The 18,108-nt window shown below is 38.6% G+C and overlaps 1 protein-coding gene across 2 annotated transcripts in view; it reads right to left on the reverse strand.

Moving 5' to 3' along the window:
* Positions 1 to 17,157, reverse strand: part of LOC131061412 (probable LRR receptor-like serine/threonine-protein kinase At1g56140) — a 71,622-nt gene extending 54,465 nt beyond the window's left edge. Inside the window, exons 1-11 of one of the 2 annotated variants that reach the window (XM_057995060.2) lie at positions 16,999 to 17,157; positions 16,612 to 16,753; positions 16,440 to 16,511; positions 15,132 to 15,203; positions 14,835 to 14,906; positions 14,596 to 14,667; positions 14,341 to 14,412; positions 14,166 to 14,237; positions 13,923 to 13,994; positions 13,471 to 13,542; positions 13,280 to 13,351 (exon numbers count right to left, since the gene is read on the reverse strand). In XM_057995060.2, coding sequence (XP_057851043.2) covers positions 13,280 to 13,351; positions 13,471 to 13,542; positions 13,923 to 13,994; positions 14,166 to 14,237; positions 14,341 to 14,412; positions 14,596 to 14,667; positions 14,835 to 14,906; positions 15,132 to 15,203; positions 16,440 to 16,511; positions 16,612 to 16,753; positions 16,999 to 17,080 — 872 coding nt within the window. In that variant the 5' untranslated portion in view covers positions 17,081 to 17,157. Of the gene's footprint in view, positions 1 to 13,279; positions 13,352 to 13,470; positions 13,543 to 13,922; positions 13,995 to 14,165; positions 14,238 to 14,340; positions 14,413 to 14,595; positions 14,668 to 14,834; positions 14,907 to 15,131; positions 15,204 to 16,439; positions 16,512 to 16,611; positions 16,754 to 16,869 lie in introns of both variants that reach the window. The other variant, XM_057995059.2, reaches the window with a different exon arrangement.
* Between the last annotated feature and the right edge of the window lie 951 nt (positions 17,158 to 18,108).

Here is an 18,108-nt window from a genome sequence, read left to right on the forward strand (position 1 = left end):
GCTTATCCTACCTTGGATAATGGGTTTATTTACCAAGTACACCAACGCCTGGTGATCTGCATAGAAAGTGAAGGGTGTCGCCAACAAGTAGTGCCAAAATTTTTGTATGGCATAGACCATTCTGAGGGCTTCCCTCTTGGTGGTACTGTAATTCTTCTCGGCTTTCGACATCAACCGACTGGCAAAATAGATGGGATGATCCAACCCATGTTCCCCTTCCTATGCTAGTGTAGCCCCAATGGCATAGTTCGAGGCATCCACATGTACGTGGAATTCTCAGTCCCAGTTTGGATAGGCTAGAATGGGTGCGGCCACCAGTCTCCTCTTGAGTTCCTCGAATGCTCCCCCCTGTGATGGTCCCCATATGTACGGTTCGCCCTTTCTTGTCAGTTTGTCCAATGGGAATGAAAGTTGGGCAAAGTTCTTGATGAACTTCCGGTAGTATCCTATATGTCCCAAGAAGGACTTGACTCCCATCACATCAATGGGCGACTCCATCTCCACAATTACCCGTACCTTATCCGGGTCACTTTTCAATCTAGCTTTACAAACGATATGGCCCAGCAACTTTCCTTGCGGTACCATAAATCTACATTTCCTTGGATTCAAGGCCAGCCTGGGCCTCCGGCATCTCTCCATGCACTCTCTCAATGCCACCAAGTGAGTGTTTTCGCTACTAAAAATTGACCAGTCATCCAAAAAGGCCTTTAAATTTCCCATAGACATCTTATCGAAGATGTGAAGGATTATCCTCTGGAATGTTGTCGGAGCATTGCACAAACCAAACGGCATCTGGTTGAACGCATAGACTTCGTCCTCCACCACAAAGGTGGTCTTCAACTTGTCCTCCTTAGCTATCAAAATCTAATTGTATCTAGAAAAGTCGTCCAGAAATGAATACATTTCATGGCCAGCCACCTCCTCCAGGATGTTGTCTATGAAAGGTATAGGGAACGGATCCTTAATGGCGACTACGTTGAGGCACCGAAAATCCACACAGATGCGGATCTGGTTAGCCTCCTTCTTCAGTGAGATCACAATCGGCGAGACCCACTCACTTGTCTCCACCCGAAATATGATGTCGGCCTCCAACATCTGTTCAATCTCTTCGTTCACCTTGGCCACATAGTTCTTGTTCATTCGGTACGGCCTCTTCCGTACCGGCTGGGCTCCCGGGACCAATGGTATCTAATGGACGCACAATTCTGGTGGGACCCCTTTCAGATCCTTGTCAGACCAAGCAAACACGTCCTTGTATTCCATGAAGATTTTGAATGTTGCAACCTTCAGCACCGGGCTTCAATCGTCTCCTACCCAGATATTTCGAGGGGTGGTAGTGTCTCCTAAGTTCGTCTCCTTCACAGTGGGGTCTTCGTACCGCATCGGTCTGTCCTTTGAAAACTCGTACACTGGAACATCATTCACTTTGGCGTCTCCCTCCTTATACTCCTTGTATTCTGGCAGGAACTCATCTTTCTCGTCTGGCTCTTCTTCAATTTGCAGCATGTGACACGCAAGGTGGAACACTTCATAATCTTCCATTTGCTAGTGGAAGAGTCCATTCAATGAGAAGATGTCATCTTCCAAGCAGCCATCGAGTTCAAGCACTCCTTCATTATTTCATTCCATCTCATCTTTGCCTTCGTAGGAATCCCACTCCCATCTGTTTGAGTCCTCTGAATCAGAGTCCGACGATGCAAGCTCCTCGCCAACAACCTGGGTCTTAAGATCAATAATGTACTTCCAACCCCCTTTCTCCATGGAAAGGGTGTTCTTCTTCCAATTGTGGTTCACTTTGGCTGTGACCAGCCACCCTCTCCCTAAGATGGCGTCATAGCCCTTCTTTTAAAGTGGGATTATCACAAAATCCAGTAGCAAGGGTTGTGTGCCAATGGTCACGAGATAGGCCATCAGGGTGTCAAGTGGCTTGATGTCGTGCTGGTCTGCTCCCACCAAATTGAATGTGGGTGGCCATAGTGTTGGCTTCTCGAGCTTCTTCCATGTATCCTCCGGCAAGACATTCACCCCAGAACCTCCGTCCATGATGGTGTCCTTGAGAATAGCCCCGAGGATTCCCATTTCCATTACCGCAGGATTTTGACCACTATTTAAGGCCAACAACATTGGATCAGCCAAGAGGCTGACCAGAACTTCCATCTGGGTCACACCGAAGGTGTGTGTGCGGTGCTTTGTACAGTACTGAAAATGGCGGTCCCCAGCTGTGGCATTGTGTCTAGAAGGCATTTCACCTAGTGATAACTTTAAGAAACCCCTCCTCAAAAAATTGTATAAAATCTTGGCGAATATTTAAAAATAAAAATAAAAATAATAATAATGTTTATTGGCGAATCCTTCCTTTTTATAAAAAATAAAATAATTTTATTGGCGAATTTGTTTATATCAATTTTTTTTGGTAGAAAATATTGGCGAATCTTGGAAAATAATCATTGTATGCATTAATTACTATTACATTTCCTTTCATTTAAAAATAATCTTTTATAAAAAAGTAAAGGCATGAAGGTTGAAATCATTAATGAGTTTTAGGGTTAGACTATACTTTATTTGGTTTCTACCATTAAATTAAAATAATCTAATAGCCCTCTTTCTATTTTGTGAGATAAAATTTACAAACAATTTGTAATACTCCTGGGGCCAAAAATTGCTTTTAGACCATTGGTTTTCATTGAAGTCAACAATTCAAAAGCAATTTCAAACCCCATGAGCATTACAACTCGTAGGTACATTTTATCTCATGGAATACAATGAAGGTCATTAGATTATATATTAAATCAATAGTGGAAACAAAAGATTGGTGATATAACCCTAAAGTAACTAATAATTTTGATATATTTAATATTATTGGTGAATTAATTTGGATTTCTACAATAAATTATAAAATGTTGGCGAATCTGATCCAATCATGTATCAAATAATGTGGCGAATCTTTAAGTTAAAAATATTAATGAAATAATTTGTCTGGCAATTTAAATAACATTAAAATAAAAATTTGCAAAAATGTGGCGATTTGGGTCACCTTCAAAGTTGAAATTATTAGCCAAATTTGATTCCTAAATTTCAAAAAATAGCCAATTGGCGAATATTAGCCACTAAAGTTTTCACTGCTTTCACCCTTATCGGCACCTCCATCTGCAAGACTTGCCCAATTATGTTCTTTTCGGCTTCAGTACAGGATGATGTACTCACCACCTCTGCATTTTTCCATCGTTCTTCCATCATCTCCCACTCAATGTTGGCCTTTGCTTCCCGTAATCTCTCCTTCTCCGTACGGGGGTCAAGATAAGAGGCCTTCTTGGTCTAAGCACGGGTGATTGCCAATACTTCTTTACCACAAGTCTTCTCAATATTGAGAAGATTAACCCCTGGCTTGGGGCAATTAGTGTCGTCATGGTCTCCAGGACCACACCATCTGCACAAGTTCTGCGGTGTTTCCTCTTTCTGGCAATCTCGCGCAAAGTGTCCCCACTAGTTGCAGGCCTGACATTGAATCATTGGTCATCCTTTGGCATCATACTGCATTCGACTCCAGCTATTGCTATTATTATTGTTGCCTCTTCCTCCCCTTCGGTTACCTCTGTAACCACCAGATGATGTCGTGGTGTTGGCTTGAGGCTGCAATGTGCCTACTATAGCGGAGGGTGACGACTGCTCTTGGGTGAAAAGCACCTGATTTCCCCGTGTCTTCATGTTGTAAGGACATTCTTTGGTGGAGTGTCCCAACACTTGGCAAATGTCGCAAAAGGCCTTTTTAGGACAGGAGCCTTTTGTATGACCTTCCTCCTTACATTCCGCGCACCACACTTCCTCGTTTTTGTTGGTGCTTCCCTTCATACTTTTGAATTCCTTCATCATGGGATGCATATCCTTTTGAAGGGCTTACACCTTCTTGCTCGACCCCTCGTCGCTACTACTTCCGTCGGAGGAGGAGTCCTCTCCAGAGGATCTGTCTTTCTTCTTCCTGGATGTCTTCCCTTCACTTTACAGGTCCATTGCCCGATTATAGGCATCTTCGTAGGATGTGGGGGTACATTTTTCATTTTCCTTCTGAGTGACGACTTCAAACCCTCCACAACCACCTTTTCTTCAATCCATCATCGGGTTGGTTGTCCATTTTTCCCAACAATTCCTTCAAGCATCGGCTATATGCTCGGATGGTCTCACTTTTCCTTTGCTTGGTACTCAGGATTTTTGCCACGATTTCATTGTCGTCTCTAAGAAGTCGAAACTCTGTTTCAAAGGCTTTGTGTAATTCATCCCAAGTTGTCAGCTTAGTTTTATCAACATCCGAGTACCAATCGATGGCTACTCCTCGTAGGGTGGCGGGGAATTGCACCACCCATTCCGTCCTATCGGCCACGCCATTGGCCGACCAGATTGTTTCACATGTACGGCAATGGCATATCGGGTCTTCTTTCCCGTCTCCATTGAACTTAGGCAATTTTTGCCGATTCACCATCACGTTCCTTGGCGGCGGCCCAGTCTGCCCTCTGGAACTCGTACTTGACCCTCCAGGAACTCCTCCTCCAGACACTGGTCCTCCAAAAGGTACTCCACCGAGATTTGGTCTGTTGGGTCCCACCAAGTTGCTCTGACTACCAGGGTGTGATGAGCCTGAACCGAACAGATTGCTTCTACTATCGTGACCTTGTGTCCTCCCGACACCTTCGGTCGCACTGGTATCCCCGGCCTCTCTGTTCTCGATCTCTGTCTCCTCTTCCCTCCTGGTCTCGACACCTCTGTATGGTGTGTACGGCTCTACCATACTCCCATCACCAATCTCTTCCAATGTCAGGGAAAGGTCCCCCAATCGCTTTCTGGTGGTGTCTATTAGTATCGAAACTTGGCCCTCAACACCCAAGCCATCATTGCCAGTTGTGCTTTCTTCAACAAGTTTCTTCAGTCATCGCCGACATTCTACTTGTTGTTCTAACCTCAGCGTCCTCGTGGCTGCCTCGTGCGCGTCTTCTTCCTCCTTCAGCACATGATTTCTATCCTTATTTAGTGTCACGGGCATCAATTCCTTCTTTCTGTGGGGTTGAAGGTTCGTCAACGGCTTTCGTCACGTTCCTCCTCTCATCGACTCCTTTCTTCAAATTGTTGCAAAATTTGTTGTCGACAGGTCTCGCGGTAGGTTTCTCCCCGGCGAGTTTGGAGAGCAAAGAACGCCTGTGCCAACAAGCAGGGGATCTTCTAGAAGGAATCTTATGATGGGATATGAAAAGAAGAAATAGAGGAGGGTAATTCATGGTTGATCATCAATTGTTTGTTATCTTCTCTTGTATTGTGGTTGTGGAGCCAAGGGTTGTCCGTAGATTTGGTCTTAGGGAACGAAACCTCCCGTTGATCTGCATAACTGAGGGGGTGAGAGATCCTCCGAAGGGTTGCCTTGAGAGTGTGGGGCATTCAGTCCTTCATACTGAGCTAATTGAGTTTCATATCAGATCTGAGATGTTTTGCATCAGACCTTCAGATTACCACGTTTTTGCCCATATGTCATAGTGAATGCATCCTTTCATGGGCTTGAAGTCAGCGATATTATCTAGAAGTAAGGGCGATTCCATTTGATGCATTTTGGAGGAGAATTGAGTGAAGTTGCAGCTAATATATCAGTCTGAAGCAGATCGCACCTTACCTCCTCTTTTCCACAATTTTGTTCATTTATCATCAGTGATGCATCAGTTGATAGGTTTGAGGACAGCGATATTGGAAGGAGCCAAGGGCGATTCATCTTGAGGCGATTGTAGGCAATTTGTGGAGGAAGTAGAGCACTATCAGTCTAAATAAAAATCGAACCAGTCAGTTGTTGTCCCTTCAATTTGCTCATATTACCACCTTTGGCATCAATTCTCATCATCATATGGTGGCGCTACCCTTATTAGGAGAAGGTGATCCTTTTGGGAGAAAGGTTAAGGACTTACTGCTGATCATTATCAAAGATCAGACCTTCCATATGCAGCAGCAGGGGCGAACCAAGAAGTAGTACGAATTGGCACATTGGAGGCTCTTTGGTCTATGATATTGCTTGCTTCTTCACTTCTACACCTAGGAGATATTTCCAGGTTGTTCTTGGCACTATTTACAAATAGTTTCAGTCATGTATGTGTGAATCCATGATTTTAACATTTGTACTCAGACATTCTGAAAATTATCATTGTTAGCCAATGGTCTTAGCTCTTATCTAGATATTGTATTGAGTCTATCGCCTTCAATAAAGGGAGATATAAGGTTGTTTTAGTCTACATGTTGTTTCATGATTGCATACCAACTATTTGTCATAATTTCAGTCTGCTGTAGTTATATATTTCTGCACACTAATTTATATTAATGCATCAAATATTAAGAATTATAGTTGCATTATCATCCTAGATCATTATTCTATGGTTTGCAAGTTACCCTTATTGTTAAAACAAAAGTTTATGATGACAAGACAAGTCTGAAGTACTTTAAATCAGTCATATGCCAAGTGTTTGACGAAATATCTGGGCCAGAAGGATCAGAATTTTATATCAGATTTGGCAAGGGATATTACATTAATCCCATCAACCTGGGATGTCGTGCAAACATATACACCATGTAAGAGGACATAGTGAAGTACCTCTTCTCTGCAAGATGAGTTAGTTGTGTATGAATGTTATCACTAATGATTTGAGCCCAATTGAACTTGATTTTTCCTACAAAGACCTCCTCTGCATAATAAAACATCCACTCCTCAAACAGATTGGAGTGGGGCAATCCCATGACGTGGCTGAGTAGGGTGACCATGTCCCCGTATTCCTCATTGAATTCACTCCTATACACCTTCTTAAGGATCCTAGTGCTGTGGGGTCTCTTTTCTTTAAACCATTTGTCATTCATTTTGCTTTTGCACTTAGTGGGATTCTAATCATATATAGTCTGAGCCTCCTTCATTGTTACTACCATTGCCTCCTCATGCACTAGGGTGTCAAAAGCCTCTCCAATGGCCTTAGGAGTGAAATCTGCCATCACTATCTCGTTCACAAAAACCACCCTATCATCAGGCTTGTAGTGTTTGGAGCTTTCTACAATGAGCTCATAGTTTTGAATGGCTTGCGGGAATCCAACGGCCTGTGCAATTCCACTCTCCACCATCCTCTTTACTCTCCAATGGGCGTTTGTGGCATACACTCTGTCTCTAAACTACTGGATGTCAATATGTCCAAAGTCCGTATCCCCCACATTTTTCGATTGGCTCTGGACTTTGGAGTCCCACAATAATCCCTAATATTCATATTTCATTTTCTCCAACTTGCAGTGGTTCTCGGTCTTAGACGTGTAGGGGCTTCAAATTTCCAAATAATTTCAAGCACCCTACTATTAAAAATGGTGGTCACGTCATGGAAATGACACATAATGGATGATTAATGATTTGAACAACTAGAGTAAAGGAGGATATGAATAAATTAATTCCAATGGACCCCATGAAAGACTAGTGTTTTTGATCTGTAGAAAAGATGATATGAACAGAGAATTAAAATGAATGAAAAATGAAAATATAAGAAATACCCATTTCAGATTATCAAAATTCCAAGCTCCAGTAAAAATATTAGATCTGTACAATGTGTTTTTGACTATAGACCATACAGAAGACCGTAAGAAGGCTGAAAAGCCTGTTATTTCGACCTGCATGAAAGAAGATGTCGACTTGCAATGAAAATGTATGCAAATGTCAAATCTGATGAAGACCCATTTTAGAAGTGGATGTTTCCTACCACCAATAAAAAAATCAGATTCGTATCTGAAGTTTAAGGCTGCCGACCAAATGAAAACCCGAAAGATAGCTTAAAGCAAGGTTATTGACTAATTAGTTTGCATATTAATTTCAAAGGGTTTTGTTAATTTTAATGTAAAATGGTGACTTTTCACCCCAAAAGGGGTATGATGCCCATTCAACCACATATATAAGTGGTTAAAAAATGTAAATTAGGGGAGAAAGAAGAGGAAATAGAAGAGAAATATAATATAAACTCTGGATAATACTGTATTATTTTTAAACCATCAATTCAATTAGTTGTTTTCCTTCGCATATGTGTTGTGGATTATCTCATTTTCTGTAGGCAATTGTTTGTGATATTATCTAAAGGAGATAAGGTTATTCGTATTCTTACAATGAAGTCTATGTTCCTATGTTATAAATTTGGATTAAAAAGATCTACTCGTGGATTGTAATTGTTCATTGTAGTTCTTCCTCGAATGGTCCCTTAAGGTTAGGGTTAAATTCATTCAGGTGGTTTATGATATAAACATTTAGCAGATCTCATAAGAAACAGTAACTGACAGATTTACCAAAGGGGGTAAGTTTAAAAACTGTCTCACAAATCATACATTAAGTCCTAGAGAAATATAAGACTCTGTAGCCCAAATAACAGGAAAGACACTGGTCATTCACAAATCATAACTTTTTACCATATCAATTACCTTTACATTAAAGCAATAGGACTAGTTGAGTAGGACATATAAAATCAGTTAGCAGTAGTGTAAACATATAAATTTTAAGTACAAAGATCAAATAGCTTTCACAACAACAACCTTGGAGTTATCTAAAAGCCACCTATCCTAGGAACCTATGCCATTCTGAGGTAGGGAAGAATTTGGATCAAGATACTCAATCTGCTATAAAAAGCATTAGTTATTGAAAGACACTAGTGAATAGTATACCCGCCTAGGTCTTGCAGAGCCTAAAGTGAGGGAGTTAGTAACCAAATAGGTTCACTCTATAAGTTGGCCATGTCAAATTGGAGGGTTTGATCATAGGAGTTGGCATTTCCTTAGAACCTATCCAATATGTTGATTTGAGATCCAACAAAACGTTTGGGAGGTTCTTGGTGCTTCAGGTGCCTTAGAGGACTCAGCCACTTTGGGAGGCATCTACCCTACACACTAGGATGCAAATTACAAGGCGGTCTTAAACGTGAAAATGGGGTTAGCGGTGCCCATCAACAACGTTAGTATCAAAATCATCAGCAAAGAAACAACATAACAGCGTAATGGTGAGTTTTGAAAAATTGTTGTCATCTATTGTTCTACTTTTCTAGATTTGTTGCATGGCTAGGAATCTTGGTTTTGGCGCGGTTTTAAATTTAAACTTTGTTGGCTTGGTTTATTTTGCGATTTTGGCCTTGTTTTGCCAAGATATGGGTAGAAACTCGGTATTTGCAGGTCTATTTGAGCAAGGTTTTAAATTTTCCATTTGGGCTATGAATCCCGAAATTATTGCCAGCTGGGTGTTTGCAAGGTTTTTGTTTTAGCTTGGTAGTGTTTGGGCAACCTAGGATTTAGATTTTCAAATTTTTAAAATATGCAGCTCTTGGTGCCAATCTAGTTAACCCTAGTATCTTAGATGCAGCATTTTACTATCATTCCAAAATATTAAACTTCTCATTTGCAAAAAATTTGATAATAGACACATACCTAGGAATGATTGAAATGATTTGTTTACTGCAGATGTTTTGGCTAGAATGGCTTGATGATTGGAACACGCTTTATCTTGGCCAGTGCCTCTATGGCTTTGCAAATACCACGAACTTTACTCGCCTTGGCCTGCTTTAAACGAACCCTGACCTCACTCAATCTTAACATAGAAAATGGAGGATGGATCTCACACAGAAAGACGCGTTCTGCGAATTTTCCTCCCCAGTGTATCCTTTAGCAAATTAAAAAAAAGCTTCCTTTTGACATATATTTGCTCACGAACTACGGTTTAGAAGTTTTTGGTGGATGAGGGGCATAAGAAAAAGAAAAAAACTCGAGCTTGATCCTTCAACACAACGTTTTCCCCTTTTGTGGTGCCTACTCGGCAAAATGAAGGTGGATTGAGACTTGCCTAAGGTTCATATCACCTTTTGACTTGGTTTGCTTGATCTCATCCTCCTATCGGCACAACTTAAGCTTTTGAAAGGCGAAATGAAGGAGAAGAGGGAGAAATTTTACTTTCCTCTTTAAACGTTTGGACTTTACAGTTGCCTTAATTTTTAACATTGCCTCCCTTTATCGGTGCCTTTTTGGCGATTTGAGGCTATGGCAAAAGATTTCAAGTCTTTAAACAAACTTACAAACTTTGTTTATTTTCGCCATTGACATGAATCATTTTCGGGGAAAATTCAATGGTTTTATAGGTGATTTTGAAAAGGGCGATGTGACTTAAATTGGCCTTCTCTTTTCTTTGGCATATTTTTGGCTAATAGAGGCAAATTTTGAAAAAGAAAGCGCTTTCAAAACATGGGAGCTTGGAAATTTTCGGTGCTTTATTTGGCGATTTCGAAGGTGAAGAAAGCATTTCACTATTAAGTGCCTCGATTTTAAATTTATCTCATCCCTTTAATATTGCCACCTTTCAGATAAAGTTCGGTGATTTGGATGAGATTTGAAATGTGAAGAAATTTTGCCACAACAAGAAAACTTGTGAAGGCACGCCGAGGTTAATATTGTTATTTGGACCCCATTCAGCAAAAACTTCGTGGATTTTATCAAGACTTTATAAAAATAGTTCTTTATGCCTAAGCCTTTCGAATTTCTAAAACAAAACCGACCCCTCCTTTATTGGTGTTTGGGAATTTTCGGTGAATGGAGACTTTCGCTTTACTTACGTGTTCAAGTTCACCCTACAAAATTAGATTCATTCGATCTGGTGAGTTCAATATTCTCAAGGGAAAATCAAAAAGCCTCTCATTTTGAAATGACATCTGCCTTGGCTTATGCACTTGAGGTCTGAGCTATTTCTCTTTGAATATTTGGATTCTTGTAAAACTTTGCTCGAGGTCTAGGGAGTATCTAGACTTGTGGAGAAGTTTCAAATTTGCACTTTTTTGCCTTGAAATGGTCCAAACTTACTTTGATGGACCTCTGGTTTCTCCACAAGCCTTCGTCACTTCTCTTGTCCTGGACTTTGCAAACATTGAAATCATAGCCTGAACATCGTTTCTCAAGTCTTGTTGTACCTTGGGACCCTACTTCCTCTCCCTCCTACATCCTACTCTAGCAACCTAACAAAGTCCTACTCAGGGCCATGACAAGGCAAACAAGCAAAGGGGGTCCCTATCGACGACAGGGGAGTGTGTGCAAGGCACGACAGGAACCACTTCAGCTCATCCATTCAGCTCGAATGCCATTTACCATTGACTCTGAGAAGATTACCTAGGAAAATAAAGTTCATTCAGATGGGAAAGTATTTAGACGGTGGGATCTGATTATCAGGTGCTATCAAGAGCATATTTGGTCACAGAGAAGTGCTAATCTCTCAGTTCGTTAAAAATCTGGCTTGAGGATCTTCATTTTTCAGAAGGAACTTAAAAGCAGCTGGATGAGAATTCAGGCCAAATATAGGAGATTATGGAGACACTGGATAAACTTGGACAGCAGATATAATACACTATAGTTGGATCACTCTGAAGCCATGAATGTAACTATCAAGACAGGCAGTTGGGTTAGACTGAGCAGATTCTAAAATTCTAGCAGCTTATTGTGCATCTCAATTCTGAACTTCCATGGTAGTTTTTTGTCCATCTTTGAATCTGAACTTCCATGGTAATCTTTTATGCATCTCTTGTCTCACCAGGCAAGTTGTTTAAATGTGAAGCATGAGTACCTGTAGTAGCAATTCTTCATAGACTTCCTTGTAATATCCCTTCCTAATATATATACAAAATGAAGATTTTATGATTCAAGGAATATCGTCAAACAATTCACATACAATCTGAAACTTATCATTAACTGATTGAAAGCTTAAAAGAATCATATAATAAGCTGGCCATTAATGGAACAACTCAAATATGTATCAATTTTTGAAGTTGACATTTTGTCAAATAGTTGCCATACATGTTTCAGAGATAATGAATTTGCTGCAACTAATTTTCTGATCCTATTTTCAGACTTCATAAATAAACAATATCCATTATTGATGCAAGTATTAGATATTATTGATAAACTCTAATGGCTGACTTCCAATTTCTGCTGCCTTATACCCTAGAGTTGCAGATGTAATAATAAATTAATGCAGCACTTTTTCCCTAAAAAGTAATGATGAAAATGATTGCCAAGGCAAGACAAGTTCATTGAACAACTGCCCACAAAATTCTGCCTCCTTAATCTGAAGTAATGAACAAAAGGTGTGTCTCAGTAGGTCTGATCGACCTCCATGGCAGACCACGATTAGGACTGAAATTCACCTCCAACTCCTCAAAATCACCACCAAAAATCACCTCCAAACATCGCCTATCTTCCCTTGAAGTGTAAGTGAATCATGGATATCAATAGACCATGTAGCTGAAGCGTTCTCCCAATTCGATCTCCATGAATGCTGATGCATAACACAATAAGCTCAGATATGAAGGACTGAAGTATCCCTCACTCTCAATTGCAACCCTTCAGAGGATCTTTCACCACCTCAGTTATGCCAATCAAAGAGAGTTATCGTTCTCAATGACTGAAATGATCTGCGGAAACCCTTGGCTCCACAAGCTCATTAGCACAAGAAGAAAATATCAAATATTCGATGCCAAAATAATGAGCCTCACCCTCTATTTATTCTTTTCCTCACATGGGTCAGCCTCCTTCTAGAAGACTCTCTTTTATAAAATAATATTTAATTACACTTTAGATAATATTAAAATATCATTAAAATATAAAATGCAATTGACTTCATACCTGACATCATACATGAGAATACATTATCTCACCAAAATTCATATAAAAATAAAATGTGAAGCCACAAGCAACTGCCCAAGCGACCCTCTAAACAAACCGTATTAGCCTACGAGAGCCAGGAATAGGCTAAACCCTCTACGAACTGATTCTCATGAAAATGGGGACATTACATTCCCCAAGATATTACTAGAAATCAGTTTTCCCTCAATTGTAAGGGGGCATATCTATATTGTATTTAAGGAATCCAGTTCTCATGACTCCAGTGAATTTTTGTCCCAAAGTGGCTACCTTATTTAGCCCTAGTAATATTTACCACATTTATTAGCTTAGATGTAGAGTTCCTTTAAAAGATGAAAACAGTAAAATCTAAGGATTTGGAAATAACTGAGCTAAATTGTTTCTAAAACATTTTCAATATATATTACATTGATAGATTTTATTTTATTTTAAAAGAGATAGTTTCTAGTAATCCAATTAAATATTTTGAATGCGATGTACAAAAATTCTTTATCATATCACATCTAATAAATAAGAATTGGTGTTTCTCCTATGGTCTAAATACAGTAATACTAGTTAAGCAAAACATTTTTGAGATTCTTACAAAGTTTTCAGCTTGGATAATATGCTTATGTCATCAGGAATGTTTCCGGTGATATTGTTGTTCCTCAGAACTCTGCAACATGCCTAGCTATAATAAGTCACTCGGAACAGTAACAGTCAAGCAAATAAAAATTTAAAAATAGCATGCATACTCCAGAAAAGAAAAGTCATCAAGGATGTTCTTCTACTTACAATGTCCTCAGATTTTTTAATTGCAGTATGAACTCCAAGGAGTTCCCACCTTGTGTTATATCACTTATCCTCCTGTTAACATTGAATCGTAATATGACTGAATGCTTAATTGCCAATCAACATATATGTGATACCGAGGCACATATGAGATAGTAAGAGAATTTAAAGGTGCAAATGCAAAGGAGAGGATTACAAAGCAAATGTGGTTTTACTAGCGACTGCTACCTTTTATCTTATGATGATGGATCACAAAGTGTGATCTGAAAACATTGAAGCAAAAATTGAAAACACAATCTATTCCTGAAGTTCTTCAACTTAATCAAATGGACCCTGAAAACTTGATGTTTATTACCATTTATCTTCCTTTCAATTTTTGGAACACAGTAAAACTAGGAGTTTTGACAACTGTTTTGTTTTACAGAAAGAAGATATGAGAGCATGACAATACTTACAAATCTTCTAGTTTAGTTAACCGTGATATATTTGAAGGAATTGGTCCCTGCAAAGAAGTTCCTTGAAGTATCCTGTAATAGAAACATTTCACATACCCATTTATCACCTACTATGATAGATTCTACAGAAATGAGAAAAGTTACATTTTTATGTCTTTGTTGATTCATTTGATATCATCATCCTTGGATGAAGGATAGAAAAAACATCCAAACCAGCTTGAAATTCATAGATTAAGTTCTCACAATTTTTCTAGGTTGACCATATTCCCAATGTTACTTGGCATTGTGCCATTCAAATCATTGCTAGATGCCCAACTGTAACCAAGATGAAAAGAATGATTCTTTAGACAGTGGAAACCATTTGTTTTTAATGATATTTTAACTTAAAGATTTTTTACAGATGTTGATAGCCACTTACAACTCTATCAGATTCTGTAAATTGGCATAAGTTTCAGGTATCGGACCAGTAAATCGGTTAGAAGATATATGCCTGTAAATAAAAGGACAGCAATAATTGTGTTAACCAAAACTATTTCACTTCATTATCCTAGAGCCACTGATTCCAGATTAGAGATAAATATATAAGTCATCAATGTTGGTGCTGCATTAAATAACAGGTATACATCATTGATAGGAGTTGATGAATACATGTGAAAAGATGATAGACACATACATTGTCTGTAGCATTGTCAAGTCACCGATCTCTAGAGGAAGTTTACCAGAAAGATTGTTGGAATGAAGCACCCTAGAAAACAACAGGAAATTTGATCATTCAAAAATTCTTTCATACTATAATTGGAGATGCAAACAGCATATACTGATCTGCGTACCAGATGTACGTTTTCAAATGCAACAAAGCGAGTGTGTATATATGTGTGTGAATTTTAGAGAGAGAGAGAGAGAGGGGGTTACAGTTTCTCCAAATCTGCAAGTTTTCCAAGCTCCTTTGGAACAGGACCAGACAAAAGATTTCTTGAAAGATCCCTGTAGTCCGAAATTTCAACTACAAGTTAAACAAACAGACATCCAAGGTCTAATGAAATTTTCTCCTAAGGTGGCCATGACTCTAAATTTTTTCCCAAATAATTTAACATTCAAAAGCCTTTCGTTGTGCAATACAATCCTATATATGTGAAGAGAAATTAGAACGAGTGTAATGTCAACATTGTCAAGAGTATAGCAAATAAACTGTTACAACTCTGTACTTACAGAAATTTCAAGGACTTCAAGGAGCCCAGTTGTGAAGGAATTGGACCGGTTAGATAGTTGTCTGTGAGAATACTGTCACAAACACCACTGTCAATACTTACATAGGAATAATCTAAAGTGCAAACCATAATACTGGAGTGAAATAATCTATGCTAAAAGACATGATGTAGCAAAATTCACATACAGTTTCAGAGAAATTATAAATATTTTGTGCATATGGAACTCTCACAGTTCAATTTTTTTGGATGTCCTTTGGGCCATTAAATGCACAGATTATTTGATACCAAAATCACCCCACTTCAACAAACCATCTCTCATAAGCTTGATCGGTTCACTTGGCAATCATTGCATATGCTGATGCTCAGAGTGTTGAAGAGGTGGGACCAAATATAAGTAAAGGTAAGGTAGTATCCTTAGGCCATCGTTGTAACCATGTGAGACATGAATTTGGTGTATGAGACCCTCATTATGCGAGCATTCCTCAGGGGGATTGTTTATCTATTTAACTGAAAGTATTTTGAGGTGCACAACCCTACCCCTCCTGATTTAAACATGTGAATTGCATTATGAAGTACACATGCCTTCACCATCAAACAAACTTGAGCTGTTCTATTATGCGGATGCTCAGTGTGGTGAAGAGATAGGATCGACATATGTAAAGGTGAGGTAGTATCCTAAGGCCATTTTTGTCACCAAGTGGGACATGAATTTGGTGTATGAGACCCTTGTTATGCGAGCATCCCACAAGGGGATTATTTATCTATTTAACTTAGATTATTTTGAGCTGCAGAACCCTACCCCTCCTGATTTAAACATGTGAATTTCATTATGTAGTACACATGCATTCACCATCAAACAAACTCGAGATGTTTTAGCAAAATGAACCTTCAAGTAGCTTCAATCACTTCTTTAAAATGATTGCTACTACTGACTCACTGTTCCCATGAGAAATGGATCAAAACCAAAATGACTCCCATATCAAATACTCTAGGCAGTTAATCCCAAAAAACTATTTGTATTAACAGTTTTAGCAAATATACAATAAGAGAATTTGAGATCAATTCAGAAATGGGGTTGGATTGAACTCTAAAGTCGAGGTTACAGAGTCAAACATGGAGGAGGTGGGGTTGTTCACCTCATTTAAACAATTTAAAAGATAATTGAAAGCAATCCCTTTATTGAGTGCGTGCATAAGGGTATGCCATTTACCAATTTGGGCCGTGGCTTCACGATGACCTAAAAAACACCCTTACCTTTGTACCTTTCTATTATAATTGATATGTCAGTAGTATAATTAGGATTACTCACAGGCTCTGAAGATATGACAGATTTGCTAGCTGTGGGGGAAGCGTTCCGGTGAGATTGAGGCTCACAAGTGTTCTGCAATCAAAGAGTCGAACCCTAAGAATCCATTCTGTTACTTCAAAACAAAATTCCATTCCCTGTTCATAAAATAGCTTAATAACAACAAAAAACATACATGTTGATAACATGACAAACGGTCTCAGTTTGGTAAGAACAGTTACAACCCAATTCGTTTGGAATGTTTCCTGCACAGGGATCCACAGTGAAGTTCCAGTCTCCTTTACCCAGCGTCTTTCCAATTGTGATGAGTGTCTCAACTGTTAATTACACCCACCAAAAAAATAAAAAACCGGAAGTTAGAAATACAGAATTTGACTCCAGAATCCCAGATAAGTGCAGTGAATTACAAGGAGACTATAAAATTGCTGTATACTTTCATCCTTGGGTGTCGTTGCAGCCTCAGCTTGTTCAAGGAGGCCATCCAAAAAAATGGTGCAAAGAATAAGTAAGATGGTGCACTGGAAATGGGAAGCCATAAGCAGAGCTTGCAAAGAAACCATACCAGGACATCGATTGTTGGCTCTAGTGAGGAATTGTCTCGTTCTGAAAATTTTACGTTTATGTAATTTAAAGTCGCGTGTCATTTTCAGACCAGAGGCTGTGAGCCCACCGACATTCACTGAAGACTAAAGAGTCAACATTATTATTATTATTATTTAATGATGCTGAGGAGAAAAGGAATTGTCAAAGACAATATAGTAATACAATTTAAGGAATTGTAACGTGAATTATTGTTATTTGTCTATTATGGCACTTGGTTTGGTTGCTGATGGAATTTAAATTTCTGAATACCGATGGGCTTTCAGCTTTATCAAACGATGTGGCATTGATTCAAAATTAAAAAAATTATAAAATTGCGAATACCGGTTGGCCTGGTTTGCCAACCTGGCACTGATAATGTTGAGGGTTATGGTTTTTCGAAATCTGGTGATATGAGGGAACGGAGGGTTTGAAGTCCTGCATTTATAGCGTACTCGTGTTTATCACCTCCAATTTGATTTTAGATATTGTTATTAAACATAATAAAATATAATCACTTGATATTTATGATTCCAAAATTTATGTGTTTATTAAAATTTATATTAATATAAAATAATTAGTATAGATATTTTAATTATTTGATATCTTATTATATTCTTTAAAATTTATTTTATTTTATTTCTATTGTTTACTTTATATTTAAAAATTTATTTAATTTTAGAGTTACTTAGAATTTTTTTTCTTTATTTTTATTGTTTATTTTTATGTGTTTGTTTAATATATCTAAAGTCATTCATCCATCTTTTAATGATATGTAGGGGGATCAAAACATCCTTGTTAGGTGGCAAATTGATTACTACAAGTGGATTTCCAATTTGTGGATTTAGACAATGACAAGAAATGGCTCATGTACAAGAACAATTTCAGCTATATCTACAAGGAGGCATGGTGTAACCAATAATATTTGGTGGCACCTGGCTCATTGTACATAAGGCACTCCTCTAATGGTTGAGAAAATCTTGTGGGTGTTGAAATTCTAGCACCACCTTCTTTGTGGGAGCTTGAATTAAAAAATAAATAGAGAAATTTGTATTAACCTTGTTTATAATAGAAAACTACAACTAATATACCC

Source organism: Cryptomeria japonica, chromosome 8 (genome assembly GCF_030272615.1).
Source record: "Cryptomeria japonica chromosome 8, Sugi_1.0, whole genome shotgun sequence".
Classification (NCBI taxonomy): domain Eukaryota; kingdom Viridiplantae; phylum Streptophyta; class Pinopsida; order Cupressales; family Cupressaceae; genus Cryptomeria; species Cryptomeria japonica.